Source organism: Babylonia areolata, chromosome 34 (genome assembly GCF_041734735.1).
Source record: "Babylonia areolata isolate BAREFJ2019XMU chromosome 34, ASM4173473v1, whole genome shotgun sequence".
NCBI classification, from domain to species: Eukaryota; Metazoa; Mollusca; class Gastropoda; order Neogastropoda; family Buccinidae; genus Babylonia; species Babylonia areolata.
The window spans coordinates 21,413,135-21,432,406 of record NC_134909.1 but is presented as its reverse complement, the minus strand read 5'-3'; the positions used below and the strand labels follow the sequence as shown (position 1 = coordinate 21,432,406).

At 41.4% G+C, this 19,272-nt stretch overlaps 1 protein-coding gene across 3 annotated transcripts in view; it reads right to left on the bottom strand.

The window, feature by feature from the left end:
- LOC143277324 (uncharacterized) overlaps positions 1–19,272 on the bottom strand; it is a 67,745-nt gene that overhangs the window by 15,049 nt on the left and 33,424 nt on the right. The window contains exons 18-19 of one of the 3 annotated variants that reach the window (XM_076582104.1): positions 17,849–17,935; positions 13,271–15,670 (exon numbers count right to left, since the gene is read on the bottom strand). The exons of the other annotated variants lie outside the window; for them this stretch is intronic. Coding sequence (XP_076438219.1) covers positions 15,645–15,670; positions 17,849–17,935 — 113 coding nt within the window. The 3' untranslated portion in view covers positions 13,271–15,644. Of the gene's footprint in view, positions 1–13,270; positions 15,671–17,848; positions 17,936–19,272 lie in introns of those variants that run through there. 3 annotated transcript variants of the gene reach the window in all.

Genomic DNA, 19,272 nt, shown 5'->3' with positions numbered 1-19,272 from the left:
CTCTAAGCACCGTAACTTCATTTCATTTCATTTCATTGTACTTAGGGCTGGTTAATCATGTTAAATATTATCTAACATCATCCTGACTCGATAACCATTCTGCTATTTATGTTAATTCCATGACATAATTACGAAAGAAAATGCCGATTCGAAAGTTAATCCCACTCACCTACAAAAACAGTTGTATAGAGTTAACTTTTTTTGTTGTTGCTTTTGGTTTGGTCCCTCAAACGACAGTCCCCCTTGAATCCTCCAACATTGAAGACCTTGACAAGACTCGCCCCAAGCGCGGAAGTGGAGGGGTATCGAAACTGAGGTCACCACGAGAGAAGGGCAGGAAAGCCCACAAGATTTTTTAATACACTTTTTTGATTTCATTTCTTATTGATGATGAACAAGGATGATGGCGATGATGACGATGATGACGATGTTGCTATGGAGTTCCATTTCAGTTAGGAACTACGTGACAAGGCTGTACTCTACCCTTCCTGTTATAATAATATCACGGCGTCAACCAAGCCCAAGAAATATAGACACTTATAGTGTTGGTCAGGAAATTAGAGCAACACACCAAAAGACGCATCCGTGAAGTAGATGATCCTCGACTGTTTGGTCCCAATCTTCCCATTAGAGCCAACAGCACATTCAACTCCGGGAAGGAGCCGGCCGCTGTCCGATAAACCCACCTCCGCTGGAATTCGAACCCGCGTCCTCTCAGCCATCAGTCCGCGACACCAACCACTTTGCGGCTGGTATTTGCTTATGTGTTTATTTGCCCAGCCAGGCAGAAACCCCCTAGGAAGCTGAACATCCACCACCTCCCTATCACAAAGGACGTGCTGCAGCAACAAATCCAAGCAGCTCTCCAAGAAATTCCTGCATCGACTGATGTAGAAGAGGTATGGAGCACCTTTAGAAATGCTGTGCACACAGCAGCAGCTGACACACTCGGCTTTGTACAGAGGAGCCACAAAGACTGATTTGATGAGAACTACTCTGGAATATCCAAGCTCCTGAACACACTGCATATACGGCATCAGGATCACATTTCCGATAAAGACTGCCAGAGGAAGAAGAACCAGTTCTTGCAAACCAAGCAACTCGTACAGAAGAGGCTGCGTGAAATGAAGAACGCCTGGTGGGAGAGAAACTCCGAAGAGCTTCAGTCCGCTGCTGATGCTCACGACATGAAGACCTTCCATGGTGGTCTCCGAGCTGTGTATGGGTCGAGAGTCACAAGATCAACCCCTGTCCGAGCCTCGGACCAGACCACCCTCCTGACAGACAAGAAAGACATCCTTGCACGCTGGGCAGAGCACTTCAACACCCTCCTCAACAGGGACTCGTCCGTATCTGACGAGGTAATTGCAGCCCTCCCACAGCTACAAGTCAGTGACTCGCTAGCTGCCCCTCCCACCAAGGCCGAGACCCAGAAGGCCCCGAAGCTAACAACGTCAGGAAAAGCACCAGGAGCAGATGGAATCGAGGCTGACATCTACAAGTATGGAGGCAAGGTGTGGACAGACAAGCTGACCGCTCTGATCCAGTCCATCTGGGAGAGAGGGGAGGTCCCCCAGGATTTCAAGGATGCTTCTATTGTCCACATTTACAAACGGAAGGGAAACAAAACATCCTGCGATAACCACCGTGGAATATCTCTCCTCTGCATCGCTGGCAAGATCTTCGCCCGCATCATACTGAACAGACTGGTTGACCATGTCTCCAAAACAGTCATCCTTGAAGCACAGTGCGGCTTCTGCTCAGGCAGGGGAACATGTGACATGGTGTTTTTACCATACGCCAGATGCAAGATAAGTGCCGTGAGCAGAACAAGGAGCTCCACATGGTCTTTGTAGACCTGACTAAGGCTTTCGACATGTGAACCGCCGTGGTCTGTGGAACATCCTCCAAAAGTTCGGCTGCCCAGAGAGCCTAATCCAGCTGATTGCATCATTCCACGATAGCATGCAGGCGAGAGTACAGGAAAATACGGGCATGTCGGATCCATTCCCTGTGGTAAATGGTGTGAAGCAGGGCTGTGTCCTGGCACCCACACTGTTCTCCATTCTCTTCTCTGCTATGCTGATTGACGCCTTCCAAGACTGTGACGTGGGCATCTACATTCAGTTTCGCATAGATGGCAAACTTTTCAACTTGCGGCGACTCCATGCCAGGTCCAGGGTGTTTGAGGCACTGTTGAGAGGGTTCCTCTTTGCTGATGACTGCGCGCTTGCTGTACACACCCATGAGGACATGCAGTTCATAATGGACAGGTTGTCAACCTCCTGCAGGCGCTTTGGACTCACCATCAGCCTCAGCAAGTCCGAGTCCATATACCAACCAGCTAGCTCACAGAGCGCCAGTGCCTCCCCCCCCCCCCCCACCCCCACCTGCAATCAAGATCAATGATACAGAGATCAAGTCAGTCGACAAGTTTGGTTACCTGGGCAGCACCCTATACAGCAACGGAGCCCTTGATGCAGAAGTGACGCTGCACATCGCCAAGGCCAGCTCCGCCTTTGGCAGACTCAACAACAGACTGTGGAACAACAAAGGCATCAGGCTCAGCACCAAAATCAAAACCTACAGTGCTGTTGTGCTGACCACCTTGTTGTACTGCTGTGAAACATGGACCACGTATCGCCGTCACATTCAACTTTTGAGCAGTTTCACCAGAGATGCCTACGAAAGATCCTCGGCATGAAGTGGCAAGACAGGGTCTCCAACCTCCAGGTCCTAGAGAGGAGTGGCCTGCCCAGCATCGAAAGCCTGCTGATCCAGTGCCAGCTACGCTGCACAGGACACGTTGTCCGCATGACAGACAGCAGGACCCCGAAGATGCTACTGTATGGCCAGCTGAAGGAAGGCACCGTGAACTTGGCAGACCCTGCAAGCGCTTCAAGGACACCTTGAAGACAAACCTCAAAGCCTGTGACATAGGTATCGCTTCCTGGGAAACTGATGCCCTTGACCGCTCTCGCTGGAGGATGCTGTGCTCTAGTGGCATAAAGACGTTTTAAAACAAGAAAACGCTGGCCATTAAGGAGAAGCGTGAGCGAAGCAAGCAGGGCTCAACTTCTGGAGACGTTTTCCCTTGCAACACGTGTGGGAAGTGCTGTGTATCTAGAATCGGCCTCTTCTCCCATATGAGGACACACGCTGACAGATAAGCCTGCCTGCCTGCCTACTCATCCGTCGGTCCGACGGGAGACTCCATCATCACTTTTAGTTTAGTTGGATTTGATGCCTCACACACGCGCACACATACACACACACACACACACACACACACACACACACACACACATATATATATATATATAGATAGATAGATAGATAGATATCTATCTATCTATCTATCTATCGAGGATCGAGTAAGCATTTAGTGCTGACCAGCACATTGGGTCTACACGTAGGTTTGAAATCTGCTCCCACATTTCTTTGGGGTGTAACAATACATAATTATGGTTGCGATAATGTAAATCGTTATGAAAATTGGTCTTTGTTGCCGCTCGAGAACAACCAAAGCCTCCAAAATAAAACGCACCCATGCCGTGCACACGAACAGGTTTTATTTCCTGGACTGCAAGTACACCATCCAAGCAACCTGCCCTTCCATTCACCTCCCACTACCACCACTACCTCCTTTCTCACATTCAACTGACAGCCCTATCACATGAAGCAACGTTGACGTTCATCCTGAAAAATGGATTGAGGAAGGAGAAAAAGTACAAAATTCTTCCTCCGCTTAGAAAATTATAGATCAAATATGAATATTATGACAAGTATTTGTAAGAACAATGGATAAATAATATCTAACCAAATGGAAATATTAGAAGAACAAGTTAGATTTTATTCAGATCTCTACAGTCAGACAACACTAACAAATAACATTACACAAGCAACAGACGATTTCTTGAAAGATGAACAATTCACAAAGTTAGATCACGATGAAGCAGCATTATTTGAAAGACTTATTAAAGAAGAAGAAGCCAGCAACGCATTGAAACAAATGAAAAATGGGTCGTCTCCAGGTAGTGATGGGTTAAGCACTGAATTTATGAAATTCTTCTGGATTAAACTAAAAAAGCTTGTAACTAATTCTTTCAATGAATCGTTTGCAGACGAAGAAATGTCTTATACACAGAGACGTGGAATAATCAAACTTTTACACAAAGGAAAAGAATTATCACGTAATGAATTAGACCACTGGAGACCAATAACTCTAACGAACACAGACTACAAAATGATGGCAAAAGCGCTTGCAAACAGATTAAGTAAAGTTATATATAAATTAATCAATCCGGACCAGGTTGGATACTTGAAAGGAAGAAACATTTCATCAATAATTAGATCCATCGATGATGTTATAGATTATCTGAACCATACAAACGAATCAGGATATCTCCTCGCCCTAGATTATTACAAAGCAATTGACTCAGTTTCGCGAGATTTTCTGTTGCATACATTTAGAGTATTTGGGTTTGGTGAACAATTTGTAAAATGGGTTAATATTTTGAACAAAAATACATTTAGCAGTATCAATCATGGAGGATGGATTTCACGGCCCTTTCCCGTTACATGTGGCATCAGACAGGGATGCCCATTCTCACCCTTAGCTTTCATTTTAGCTGTAGAAATACTGGCAATCAAGATAAGAAACAGCAATATAAAAGGAATAAAACTTCCTACTGACAGACAAATTGACAAGCAAATGAAAATAAAACAATTAGCAGATGATACAACTCTTTTTCTGAAAAAAACAAAGACGACATGTTAAAAGCTTACAACATCATAAATGATTTCTCCACATTCTCAGGCTTGGTATTAAATCAAAAGAAAACTAAGGCCATGAAACTGGGGACAGGTTGTGAAAACCAAAACCTTCCTTTTGAAGTAACAAAAATGATAAAGATATTAGGTATCTACTTTCAAAATGGCATCAGAGCCCAAGACATCAAAAAGAATTGGGAGGGGAGTGTAGAAAAGGTAACAAATCTGATAAAGACTTGGAGTCATAGAGATGTAAGCATAAATGGAAAAATAGTAATTGTGAAATCTCTTCTGGTAAGTCAGTTTACGTATGTTATGCAAGCAATAGGTTTGCCAGACCATATTCTTACAAAAATAAACAGAACTCTTTACAAGTTCATTTGGCAAAGAAAACACACAAACAGAAAAGCATATGAAAAAATAAAAAGGAAGGTAATGGAAGGAAATTATGACTTAGGGAGATTAAGAATGATAAATATGGTCAGTTTACAAAAGTGTTTTTATCTGCAATAGGTCGGAAAACTTTTCCAAACTGCAGACGAAAACTGGAGTTACATCCCAAAATGGCAGTTTAAGCAATTTGGAAAATGGCCAAAGGTTCTCGACGTAAATTGCAGACCTAATCAATTAAAAGAAATAGACAATATTACAAACGAATTCTGGAGAAAAGTTCTCCGTACATACTTAGAAACCAAACCAATAGAATCAGCAGAAAACGTACATTTTCACAATTTTCAAAATCAACTCTTGTGGAATAATAGTCTCATACAATTTAAGAAAAAAAAAAATTATTCTTTCCTAATTGGTCTAAGATTGGAATAGACAGAATTATGGATATGATTAAAATAGAAGATAAAAGACCATATGCACTGGAGGAAATCCAAAGGAAAGTACCTCAAAACAATGTTGTCACTTATTTTGAATATCATGCTTTGATAAATGCTATTCCAGCAGAATGGAAAGAATGGATCAGACAGGCAGACACACAAATTCACACTTTGAAAAAATGATAGACATTTTGCAAACAACTTTAATGATAAGCCAAAAGTAATATCAAAATATTTAGATAATCAAACAAATGACAGAGATACAAGAAATCCGTGTGCATGTGGATTCTGGAAAAGAAAATTTGGCATTGAATTAGATAAAGATATCTGGCTAATCCCTCATTTTGCAACAAAAGAAGTAAGACTGCGTGAATTGCAATGGAAGATCCTCCATAACGTATACCCAACAAATATTCTGCTACATAAAATGAATGTGACTGATGACAATAAATGCACGACTTGCAAAGATGTGGTAGATTTTATTGAACACTTCTTTTTTGAATGCCCAAATGTCAATAATTTTTGGAAAGCAGTTGAACGTTATATAAGCAGTAACATTGGAAAAAAGTACAATTGACAGTAAACGAAGTCTTGTTTGGTTTTCAAAACAAAGAAATTAAATACTGCACGGTAAATGATATAAACAGAATAATACTTATTGGAAAGATGTGCATAAGTATTGCCAAGAAAACTAAAACATCTCCAATCTTAGTAATTTTTTGAACAGCAAGTCTCACGTCGAAAAATACAGTTCATATAGGTACAGAATAAACATAATGCTTGACAACATTGATAATGCTCTGCATATACATGGCACATACCTAATTGTATATGAAAACTGCAATGACGTTGTTGACTGAGGTAGTAACAGCAATAATTATGCATCTAATTAATATCATTATCATTCCTCTTCAGCTCCTCCTCTGAGTACCTGTTATTATTATTATTATCATTATTTCTATTTTGACTATTATTGTTGTTGTCGTCATCATTGTCTTTTGAGAAAGAATTGGGTGAAAATGTCACATACAATGCACACTAATGCATAAAGAAACCCAGACATACGTAGGCACATGCAGAATATTAAAGCACGCAACAAATGTCCATCATTAGAAAAACCCCACACAAGAGAAGCATGAATGGGACTATTCCTATCTCCTTTTTCTGTATCACACAAAATGTTCCTTTCTATTTGAATATTTTGCTCTGCTACCATCAATATTACTATCATTATTAGTATGATTAGTATGATTTATTTATTTATTTATTTATTTATTTATTTATTTTTTTTTTATTATTATTATTTTTTGTTGTTGCTGTTGTTTTTTTGTTCTTGTTTTTCGGTCAATGAAGAAAGCCGCGTGCAGAGCACAAAGAAAAAAGTATTTTAAGGAAAAGAAAAAAAGGGACCCCCAAAAAAACAACAACAACAAAAAACAAAAACAAAAAAAACCTCACAAAAAGCCCCCAACGGTAACGATAATAAATAACTACATATGAATAGGGGAGAAAACACAAGTTTTCCTTACCGATAGAAATTAGTCAAAAGACCAATGTGTATTCGAGGGTCTTTTTGCTTTAATTGATCTGCACGTTGTGCGTCTTCAAGTAAGGCGCATCTTAAGCAAAATGACGACAATTTTATGTGAGTTCACACATGTCTCTTTGTGAAGGTCAAGGTGTCAAGGTATTCGTGTCAGGGTTGTGTGTCTCATCAGGGCCGTAACTCTGCGTTTTCACGTGCTCACAATGAGCTGTGCAAGTTGTCAAATGATGTGTCCACCTCCATGTCTTCTTCGTTTCGCAGATTATGATTTTTATGACTTAGATTTTTGTTTTGCTAAACCTTATATTGCCTTGCTTGTTCAGAATCTATAAATACGACTCACTTTGTTGGAAAAAAAAAAGAGCTGCATAGTTTAAAAAATGAATAGAGGCTAAAAATAAATAAATAAATAAAAATCAGTAATACATTGATATAGCATTTCTAAAGAATGTGAAGACATCCGTCACATAATTTATCCGTATTGTCTCAAGAAATGTTTATTTATTTACTTATTTGTTTATGTATTAATTAAGATGTTTCAGCACATATTCTTGAAGCTCTGCATTTTACATCATGTCATTGCCAACATTGTTGCATGTTTCCATGACACTTTTCATTTCTCTGTTCCTGTCCATTTGCAGGTAACCCTGTATAACGACCACATCAGAAAGATGATGAATGAATGTAAGATTTGTGGAATGGATGGGTGAATGATGGGGAATTAAAAAATTAAAAAACAAAAATTAAAAAAAAGCAACGTTGACGTTCATCCTGAATGCCTTTATTTGCTTTTGAAACGTTAAGTAGGCCAACGAGCAACGGTCCACATCAAGTCACCTTGACCCTGAAAACATCCGGGTTGGTGAGAACCAATCAAACTAAATCGTAGAAACGGGTCCAACAATCTCAAGTGGTGGTGTCCTCGACACAGCAATGTAGCTTATTTTCCCCTTGTTTTCACGCTGGAGTGGTTATTCCAACACATAGGCTCCAACACCCCCCCCCCCCTTCCCCCTCCCTCTCTTTTTTTTATCTCTCTGAACAGAAATACAAACAAGACCGCCCGCTGTCCCTGATAAATGCGTTGGAGAGACACCCGACATGTTCCCGCGGCCTGGCTGTTCACGGTGCAAAGCAAAGAAAATGTTCAGCGCTGGATCAGGAAGAGGGGAAGGGAGGGGGCTGGGAGTGGGGTCTGAGGCCAGGGTATTTTTCAAGGGGCGAACACGCGATCTACTGGTGGGTATTGTGCGTTCAGTTTGCAAGTCATTATGTGGGACAGGTCTGTTCGTAGGGGAATATTCAAATGACATAGCCGCCATGATGGTGTGACAACAGGCAGTGCGATTGACATAAACTGACACCAAGTGGCGCTCTTCATGCAATGTCTGCTCTCTCTCTCTGTGTGTGTGTGTGTGTGTTGCTGCTCGTTGTTTGTGGAGCTGAACCATGGTCACGGTGCCAAAGCTAAACAAAACGTGTCCTGGGATTTTCTTTCAGGAAGACTTCCTCACTGACTAGGTTGGGTGAGGGGGTTGCATGGCTGGTAAAGTCAGGGGAACGTATATTAGGGATTCAGCACAGGCAATAGTAGGCGAGGAGAAAGGGTGGAGGTGGGTGTAGGGCGGCAGAGCTGCTTACTTTTTTCCCCCCATGCCTTTGTTAACTGTCCACCTTGATCATTATCTGCGATTAATATTGTTTCAGTCACAGACATACAGACCGATACACATACACACAATATCACACACAAACACACACACGTGCGCGCACGCGCGTACACACACACACACACACACACACACACACACACACACACACACCGCAACAGGCATGACAGACAACGACACACCTGCAGTGATGATCAGAAAACTCACATGTCTACGAAATGGATGAAAATTGTGGTCCCAGCTTTTCTATTCAGTCAAGCATCCGTAGGCCCATCCAGCGTTTATCATTCAATGACAGCAGGACAAAGGGGTGGGGAAAGGAGTTTTGGAGGTGCAAGGGACATCGAGTGGAGGAATAAAAGAAAATCTCTCTCTCTCTCTCTCTCTCTCTCTCTCTCTCTATATATATATATATATATATATATATATTAACCACTACTTTATATTTACTCAGTGAATCACTTGTTGAAAATCACGACATGGGAGGGAGAGAGTGGGACTGATGGCACTGGAGTGAGGTGTGTGGAGGCGAAGGGTGTGTGTGTGTGTGTGTTGTGTGGCAAGTATACTGTATGTCAGTCCATTAAAATAGTTCCTAAATTACAAGTTCTGTACTTTTTGCTTGCGAAATAACAAAATCAAAAGGGGGAATAATTTTGGATGTTACACCAGTTATCATTTGGAACGCTGATCATTTGGAACTTGACATGTTGGAACAAGACACTGTTCAGAGGAAACTGAATTTCAGCGCAAATTTTCAGTCTTGCAAGTTTATAAGACATGAAAAGACTGTTGTTTTGTTGATCACATATACATACATCCATATATGCACACACAAACACACACACACACACTCACACGCGAAACATGCAGACGCTTTGGGCAGACATGGACATACAGGCAATTAAAAAAAAAAAAAAAAAAAAAAAAAAATATATATATATATATATATATATAGAGAGAGAGAGAGAGAGAGAGAGAGAGAGAGAGAAGGAAAGAGGGAGTAATAAGAATGCAATGCAACAGAAATATTTACACATATTGAAATATCTTGCGTATGCAAACACTTCAATGATCGTGAAAACCAACTCCTATTCCTTACCCTCTTTCCTTCTACCCAAACAATTGCCTATGTATGTATGTATGTAAGTATGTATGTATGAATCCATTTTGTCATACTGCAAGTCGCTGCAATTTTTCCTCACCCCACCCCACACTGTCATTCCAACCCACGAATATGTGACAATTCACATTAACAAGGAAGACTTCCTGAATCAGCTACCCATTTGAAACGGGCATTTTGTATAGTGAGTCTGAGGTGGTCGTGGGAGCTGAAATGGAGGAAGGGAAGCACGAAGATTTAAGGTGAGGTTAGGTCAGGGTCAAAGAAAATATAGATGTGTGTGCACGTAAACAGGTTTCCTGTTTGTGCACTGATAGTTCCAATGTACAGTGAACATTTCGTGAGCTATCGAGGACGACAGGTTTTTTTTGTTTGTTTTTTTTCCTCGTCTATTTTAGACACATTGTTATTAGATTCAATAGGTGGATGGGTATTGCCGTAAAATGATCGACTTTTTTTTCTCCTTTTCTAAAACAAATCTGGTAAAACCTAAGGATTCAAATGTGCTGAACAATATACTCTTGATATGTTTTTCCTTATTTTGTCAACACAGTACATCTTTATTAATATCATTTGAAATTGCTTGTGTATTCAAAGGCTCGTCACACATACCACACATTCTCTCATCCCGCAGCTGAGTCTAACATATGAACATGGCAAAAGACTAACTATAAAGTGAAAAGATTAGATTAAAACATGAAAGTGACAACACTAAGCAGTTTGATTTATAACACAGTGAAATATATTATAAAACGTATTTTAAAGAAAATAACTAAGAAACGATATTTCCGAAAAAGAGACACAATGATGAAATTGTCATTTCATTATTACATATTAAAACATAACCTCTATTTCTAACATATAAACAGGTTTTCACTCACTTAAAAAAGGGAAACTGACATTCACATTCCCCCACAAACAACTTTGATCCTTCAGCCCCCACCCCCGACCCAACGCATGTCAAATATTACTATCCATAACTAAAATTGGATTTACTTAGATGCCTCTCCATCATGTACAATGCAGGACAGCCAAGACACTCAAGTACATTAGACAAGAAGTCATCTCTGTTGCGTTGCTCCAGCGCTATTCACTTTTTGTATGTCTCTCCATTTTCTGTATGTATATACCCTATATCATTAAGTAATATTATTTTCATGATGCGCACGCAGTCGTGAACACACACACACACACACACACAGACACACACACACACACACACACACACACACAGAGCGAGGGCGACAGAGAGATACAGATATGAACACATGAACAGACATACAGGCATAAGCAGACAGATATACAGACGGACAGAACACACACACATACTCTCTCGCCCGTGCACGACTCTGTCTGTACAAGGAGTAGGCCTACAATAAACTGGAGTTGGGGTGTTATGAAGCAAATGTGTATTTGGAAAACAAAAGGAAAAAAAAGTGTGTGTGTGTGTGTGTGTGTGTGTGTGTGTGTGTGTGTGTGTGTGTGTGTGAGAGAGAGATAGAGAGAGAGAGAGAGAGAGAGTGGTGTATGCGACATTGCTGTTTTAACGTTTATTTTTTGGACAACCCAACCCCAGCCACCCCCACCCTCAGTCTCCCCGCACTACCCGCCCTTCTCCCTTTCAGACAGGGGCCATGGCGTAATCTTACCTGGCTAGTTCGCATTCACACACACATCTCAACGCCACCCCACCACCGCTTCTTCCCATACCTGCAATGCACGAACTGCGCAGTAAAATGAATACAAAGGAAAGGTGAAGGCCGTCGTGGCTGCATGGGTTACGCTGACAGCTAATGCACAATCAATACCCTCCCCCCCTCCCCCTTCTACCCACCAGCCCAACCGATCCTCCGTCTGTCCCTTCTTCCCTCCGGTCTCTGTACGCAACGCTGAATAACAACTTGGGGAAAAAGGGGGAACCCCCTTTGTGACCATGGCGACACAGTATGTGATCGATGACGCACACGAGTACACTGCATTGCATCTGGAAAAGGTCAGCAGTGTGTGTGTGTGGGTGGGGGGGGGGGTGTTTATCTGCGTCTGTATGCATGTTCTTGAGTGCGAGCGAGCGTACGTCCTTGTGCGCATGCATGCTTGTGTATGTGTTGAAATGAGAATGAAAGAGTATGGGGGAAGACAAAGAGAAGAAGAAGAAGAAGAAACAACAACAACAACAAAAAGTTGGAGTGGTGGTAATGAGATAAATTTTCTTTCATCAGCCAACCGTTCAAGCCTCAACAAACATGTCGTTGAATGGTGTCGAGTATCTGAAAAGAACCTCTGAAAAGAACTTGGACACCCAAGCTGAAGCACGATATTGTTCCTCTCTGAACAACATTGCTTCAGTCGGTCTGTTACTGTCCCGTGTTAGAAGTGAGAGGAGGGGGCCGGTGCGAGGGGACGGGGCGTGTGTGTGTGGGGGGGGCGGGGGGGGGGGGACGGGGGGGACAGATGGTGAAAGGGAGAGAGAAAGAGAGAGAGAGAGCAACAAAGAAAAGAGAGAGGAAAATTGCAAGAGACAGACAGAGAGAAGGAGAGATAAATAGAGAAAGATACAGAGAGAGGCTTATTTTTTTCTGTATCACAAACACATTCAAATACGCATATACCATCACACACACAAATAACACACACACACACACACACACACACACACACACACACACACACACACACACTCACTCACTCACTCACTCACTCACTCACTCACAACTTAATGAATTTATTCAAACAAAAACAGTGGACAGTTTGAAACAGGCTTGTATATTTCTGAAACTGCATTTGAAAGAAAATAATGATGTATTTGGTATAATCATCTATTTTTTGAGAAAATATATCCGGGTTAGTCTATATGTGCACAAACAATTCGAAATTGTTTATGATAAAAGAGAAATAAGGCTGATGTTAAAAAGTACAATGAAAAATAAACAATAACGTTTAATTCAAATGATACAAAGGATCAAGTCATTAGTCCATCACACCTTGACACAAATATAGGAATACGGCAGTTAGGATTTTTCAGTAGACTGACAGACAAAAACAACAACAAAGAATCCACACAAACAAAAACAACAACAGAAGTAACAACAACAATATAACAAAGGCAACACTTTCCATGACATTTACAGAGGCAAAATATATTCACATTTCTTATATTTCACCTAATTTAGAAAAGAACTGGGGAAGGCACACATTGCAAATACGTACATGGAATGAATGGTGGTAGTGATGGCAAAGGACACAATCTTGCAGAAAAGGAGGGCACATTTATCAGATTTATCTCTTAAAATATCTCTCGTGCTCTTTTTCTGTCTGTCTGAAGGTCAGTTTGTTTGTTTTTGTTTTTATTATTTTTTATTCAACAAACCAATGAAACAAACCTTAACGAAAACAGATAAACAATCAACAACAACATTCACTATTAGTACATGACTACAAACTAGCACAATAAAACCAGATATATGGAAGTTTTCATGTTCCATTGAACACAATCTAAATGAAGTATCATCATGATCAATCCCATCGTCCGTGATTTAGATTTTTGGTAATTAACAATGGGATAAAAAAAAATGTCCCCCTTGCGATGGTTATATTTTCTCTTCAACATCATCACCATGACAATTTTCTGTGACAAGTTACATATTACACAAGCATGGTAACAGTCAGCAAGGGTATTTTCACAGAGGAGAAACAAATGTGTGCGTGTACGTCTGTGTGTGTGTGCATGCGTGTGCGTGCGTGTGCGTGCATGTGTGTGTGCGTGCGTGTGCGTGCATGTGTGTGTGTGTGTGTGTGTGTGTGTGTGTGTGTGTGTGTGTGTGTGTGTGTGTGCAGTGCGTGCATGTGTGAGTATGCACAAGTTTTTATACTGATATGCACTTGAATGTATCCTAATTTCTACTGTGTCCGTGTTTGTGTACGATTTTCGATTTATGTTCGTACCTCGTTAATTACAATCCCCCTCCCTCCCAAATATTCCTTGTGACCACGGTACACTTGGTAATAAAAACATATTCTATTATATATATATATATATATATATATATATCTACGAACTTTCCAAAATTAAACACTTTTTGGGTCTTCACTATCGAAAACTCTTTGTCAGTGCTAAAAGAGAATCACACAAGTATGCTTCGACAGTGTGGGATTCGGCGACATTTTCATGAAGCCTCTATCGAGTCTGCATAGAAGAGATGTAAAATTGATTCTTTTAAAATATTCATCATTTCTATATCTGATTATAAAGCTCTCGATATCCTCCGACTGAAAACAAAACTTCTATATAACAAAGGTCTATTTATGTTCAAAATCATGTCTGGATTTGCTCCCCCATTACTAAAGAATAAATTTGTAACCAACACTCATCGTCGTGTTCACAAAGTTATTGTACCACTTCCAAGGATCTATCTTTTTAAATCAAGTCTGTCTTATTCACGGGGCTGTTTATGGAATGAAATATTATCCTGCCTCAATGTAAACACTGTAAAAAAACAAAACAAAAAAAGATCCCTATCTTTAAAAACATAATATCGTGCATATTTTTTGAAAAACATCTGATTATGTGACACATATCAATTATAAACAACAAACATGTATAGACTGTCAATATATATATATGCCTCTCTCCTCCCCTGTCAGTCTCTCTCTACGTCTGTCTCCACTGTCACTGTCACTATATCTGTCTGTTCAGTCAGCCTCCCCTACCTTCTTTACTCTTCCCCTTGTCCATTCTTCCTTCCGCTCTCCACCACGCCCCTACCCTATTGTCCTCTTTGCTATTTATCTATCGCGTTATTGTATTGTACATACGTCCTATGCTTTTGCACATGATTGTGTAATTTTGATGTTCGTGTTGTGATTTGTCGCTCGCTTTTTTAATTTTCTTTTTCTTCCAATTATTATTCTTGCCCAGAGAGCCAGGTGTAAACAAGTACTTTGTGCTGTTGGCCCAAATGTAAACTTATCTGTGAAAAAAGCCGAGTGTGCATTATACATGTATTAAGTATAACAACATTTGTGTGTGTTTGTGTCTCTTATAACAACGGCAGATGTGTAAGTCGGCCAAAGTGCTACGTTTTCACTGTTGGAAAATAAAGATTCATTCATTTATTCATTCATTCATCAATTCATTCATTCATTCATTCACTCACTCACTCTCATCCTCTCTCTCTCACCCTTTTTTATTTCTTTCTTTATTTTCTTTATTTAAAGAAAAATACATAACAAATGCTGATGAATATTGTTTCAGAGTGGCGCTGTCTCAGGTCAGATTTAATGTTCTTCCTTTTATTTATATTGTAAATAGATACACTGAAAATGATGTTTTAAAACATTGTCTTTTTTGCCAAGGTGAACTAGAAGATGCATGCCATTCATTGTCTGTTTGCTTTGTGTATATTGATTTACGGAAATGATTTATTGAATACTGTTTAGATATGTCTCTCAGTGCACTTCTTCGATCAAAGTAATGTACTTTGAACAGTGTTTTATCTACCAGCATTGATCAGGTATCGCCCGAAAACCTAAAAAGACATAATAATGCACAGTGACACAATGACGCAATCTGGACACTTGTCGCTACTCCTACTACTACTACCACCAATGTTTGTCATTTTCATCCTCATAGTCTTAAAGATCAATAGAAATGTATACATTCATGTCAGCTTGATATTCATTATTCAGGTCCCAGCAGTCGTAGATCTTTAACTAGCATTTTCACCGTCTGTTCCTGGAAAACAGAAAAATAGTAATGTGAGAGAGAATGGAGAGAGAGAGGAAGACGGGGATATATATATATATATATATATATATATATATATATATATATATATATATATATATATATATATACAGAGAGAGAGAGAGAGAGAGAGAGAGAGAGAGAGAGAGAGACAGACAGACAGACAGACAGACAGACAGACAGACAGGCAGGCAGACAGACAGACAGAGGGAGACAGTGAAACGCAAAGAGAGGAAAAGCTGCCAGAAAGAAAGAAAAAAAAAAAAGACATGGAGACAAACGATGACATTAATTCAGATCCTCGTAATGTGCAGTCTGCTTATCGTGCTGACCACACAGCACCGAAACTACTCTCCTCCACGTCCTGAATAATCTACTGCTAGCGACTGACTCTTCTCACTATTCTCGACTTGGCAGCCGCCATTGACACTATAGACCATTCAATCCTTCTTTCCCATCTTCATCTTACATTTGGTATCAACGGCACTGTTCTAAACTGGTTCAAATTTTATCTCACTGATCGATTCCAGTCTGTCATTGTTGATAATTTCCAGTCTGAACCAGTTAAAATCGAACATGGACTCCCACAGGGATCTGTTTTTGGCCCACAGCTCTTCACACTGTACACTGCTCCTCTCGCTGAAATTATCAACCGCCATAATGTCAGTCATATCATTCTTATGTTGATGACACTAAACTCAAGAAGAGTGATACCCCTGAAAAATTGTTGTCACCCTTGCAAGAAACATCCAACTGCTTCCTGGACATTCCAAACTGGATGACTCTAAATAAGTTACAATTAAACGCAGACAAAACCGAAGCAATGCTCATAGAAACTAAACAAAAACTCTCTTCCATCACAAATGATACAATCAAACTTGGCAGTACATCCATCACTCTTTCCAGTTCAGTCAGGAACCTCGGCGTTGTCATAGACCACACACTGTCCATGCAAAAATGTATCAGTCAGACATGTCAATCCTGCTACTGTCAATTGTGGCGCATCAGTTCCATTCGGATGTATCTGTCCACTGACGCAACATCTAGACTTTCGTTTCTCTCATTCCCTCTCGCCTTGACAACTGTATCTCTAAATTGTATGGTTTGCCTGCTTCATCTATTCAGTTCCTTCAGCGCATGCAAAACTGCTGCCCGACTCGTCCTCAGAAAGAAAAAAATCTGAGCACATCACTCCTCTTTCGCAACATCTCCACTGGCTCCATGTCTCACACAGAATAAAGTACAAGATCAGTACTCTATGTTACAAATGTATTCACAAATCTACCCCTTCCTGTCTCTGTGGCTGCCTTCACCTCTACACTCCACCTCGTTCTCTGCGACCGGCTTCGGATCCACTCTGTTTACGCATACCCAGATTCAAACACTCGACTGTTGGCCGCCATTCTTTCTCTGTCTCTGGACCTTGCAACTGGAATGAACTTCCTCTTTCGCTTGGTCAGGTCTCTGCACTCAGCTCTTTCAAGACTGGCCTTAAAACCCATCTCTTCACAAGATAGCCTCCCTGCCCAGCTTCTTCCTTGTCTTTCAGTTTCTCCAGTTTTAGAGTTATGCATGCATGTGAATGACTGGTGTGAAAGCGCTTTGATTTGTCTCTGCACAAGATTCAGCGCTATATAAATGCCATTATATTATTATCATTATTATTATTATTATGCTACACCTTTCCGCAACTATTAAAAGCCCAACTGCCTGTACTCGTACAAAGTGTCATGACAAAACAAGACAAGAAAACCCTGAGGGGTGCAAGCAACATTATTTCATGTTACAAATGTAAAATATATAAATCGCTGGAACTTTAGCTCATAATCGATAACAATGGTCATATCAACTGATCAATTCAATGATACATTTGTTGACAGTGAAGAGGAAACCACAGAAAAAGGAAGCAACAACAACAACACAACTTTTTATTAGCAATATACAAAACATTCAGCATTATACACTGCATGCATGCAAGATGCGAATGGGCATTTACGCCAAGCTCAAAGAAGATGATTTCACAAGTGCGTCCACGTAAAAAGAGAATAATGCGTTTCGACACATGAGTGAACAAAACGTTCATTCGAACTGAAATTTAAGCACGTGCGTACACACAAATATACGTGTGCACAGAGAGAGAGAGGGAGAGAGAGAGAGGAGAATTACCCGATGTGTGTGGAGGTGGAGACATGGCGCTGTACACAGATTTCAGTCCAATGTCAATTGGTTTCAGCTCTTCATACGGTCCAGTGTCTGGAACAACACACAGTCTCTGTTCACATCTATAATTAAGGGGGAGTAAGACGTCTCTGGTTGTGACAGAGTGAGTTACGAATGCCTGTGGCCAGAGGAAGAACGAGAAATATTTTTTGTACATTTAGAATGCCTGTATGAATGTGAACTGTGTCAGGTCAGGGGCATAGCCCTTGCTACTGGTACCATGTAACCCAGTACTACCTGCCGCATGTGAAGTCTCCCAACGACGGACCAGGCGGAGGAGGAAACCTTTCCCAACGGCTGTGAAGGCGGAAGAGGATGACCAAAGGACAGGGGGAGCTCTTATCCTTGGCTGGAAATCCCCCTTGGAGATGGAACTCCGAAGAAAAAACCTGCACCTGCCGAGGCCGTCCTACACGTGGCAGTGTGGCCTGCACGTGGCCTGCACCTGTGGAACTGTGAGCGTCGGTAGGCGAGAGAGTGCGGAAGGGGCTGCACAACTCCTCCTCAAAAAAAAAAAAAAAATTACCTGTGCTGGTCAGGCAACCAGGCTAATGTCGGAACGACAAGCTAGCCCTTCAACACCCAGCTTTCCCAAGCCCTGCGGCGATGGAGAAGTGGTAACGGGGACAGGCAGAGGATGCTGCTGGCAGTTCCTAGTCACGACTCTGCACGCAGGCGGCTGTGGGGTGATGGTCGTCCGCCGTAGACTGGGGCAGATGCGGCGCCCGTATCCTCCCACAGTGTCAGATCAGCTCCTTTTAGGGACAGAACTGCTCTCCCCACATGGGGAAGGGGAGATAAAAGGATCCCCCCAAAAAGCCTGCCTCACCTAGTACCTAGTAGGAAACCGCACCTACTTCGACATCCAACAATAGCGGTCGAAAACAACAAAAGAAAAGAACCAAGAGTCATGCCCTGACTCTGGGTGCCTGGCATGCTCGCACCCTCTTAGACAGAGACGACAGACCAGAAAGACACACAGCGCTCATTGCTAGAATGCTTGATGGCTACCAGGTGGACATAGCAGCCCTGAGCGAAACCAGGTTTGCGGGTGAAACCCAGCTGGAGGAAGTTGGAGGGGGCTACATCTTCTACTGCATTGGGAAGCCAGAAGGCACCCCAAGAACCTCAGGCGTGGGCTTTGCCATACGAACCAAACTTGCACGACAGCTTGACAGCCTTCCACGTGGGATAAACGACAGGCTGATGACCCTGCGTCTGAAGCTGTCCAACGATCGCTTCGCCACAGTCATCAGCTGCTATGCCCCGACGATGATCAACCCTGTTGACATCAAAGAAGCTTTCTACGAGGAGTTCAGCCGCACCATTCCAGCGGTACACAGAAAGGATAGGCAGATCATCCTTGGAGA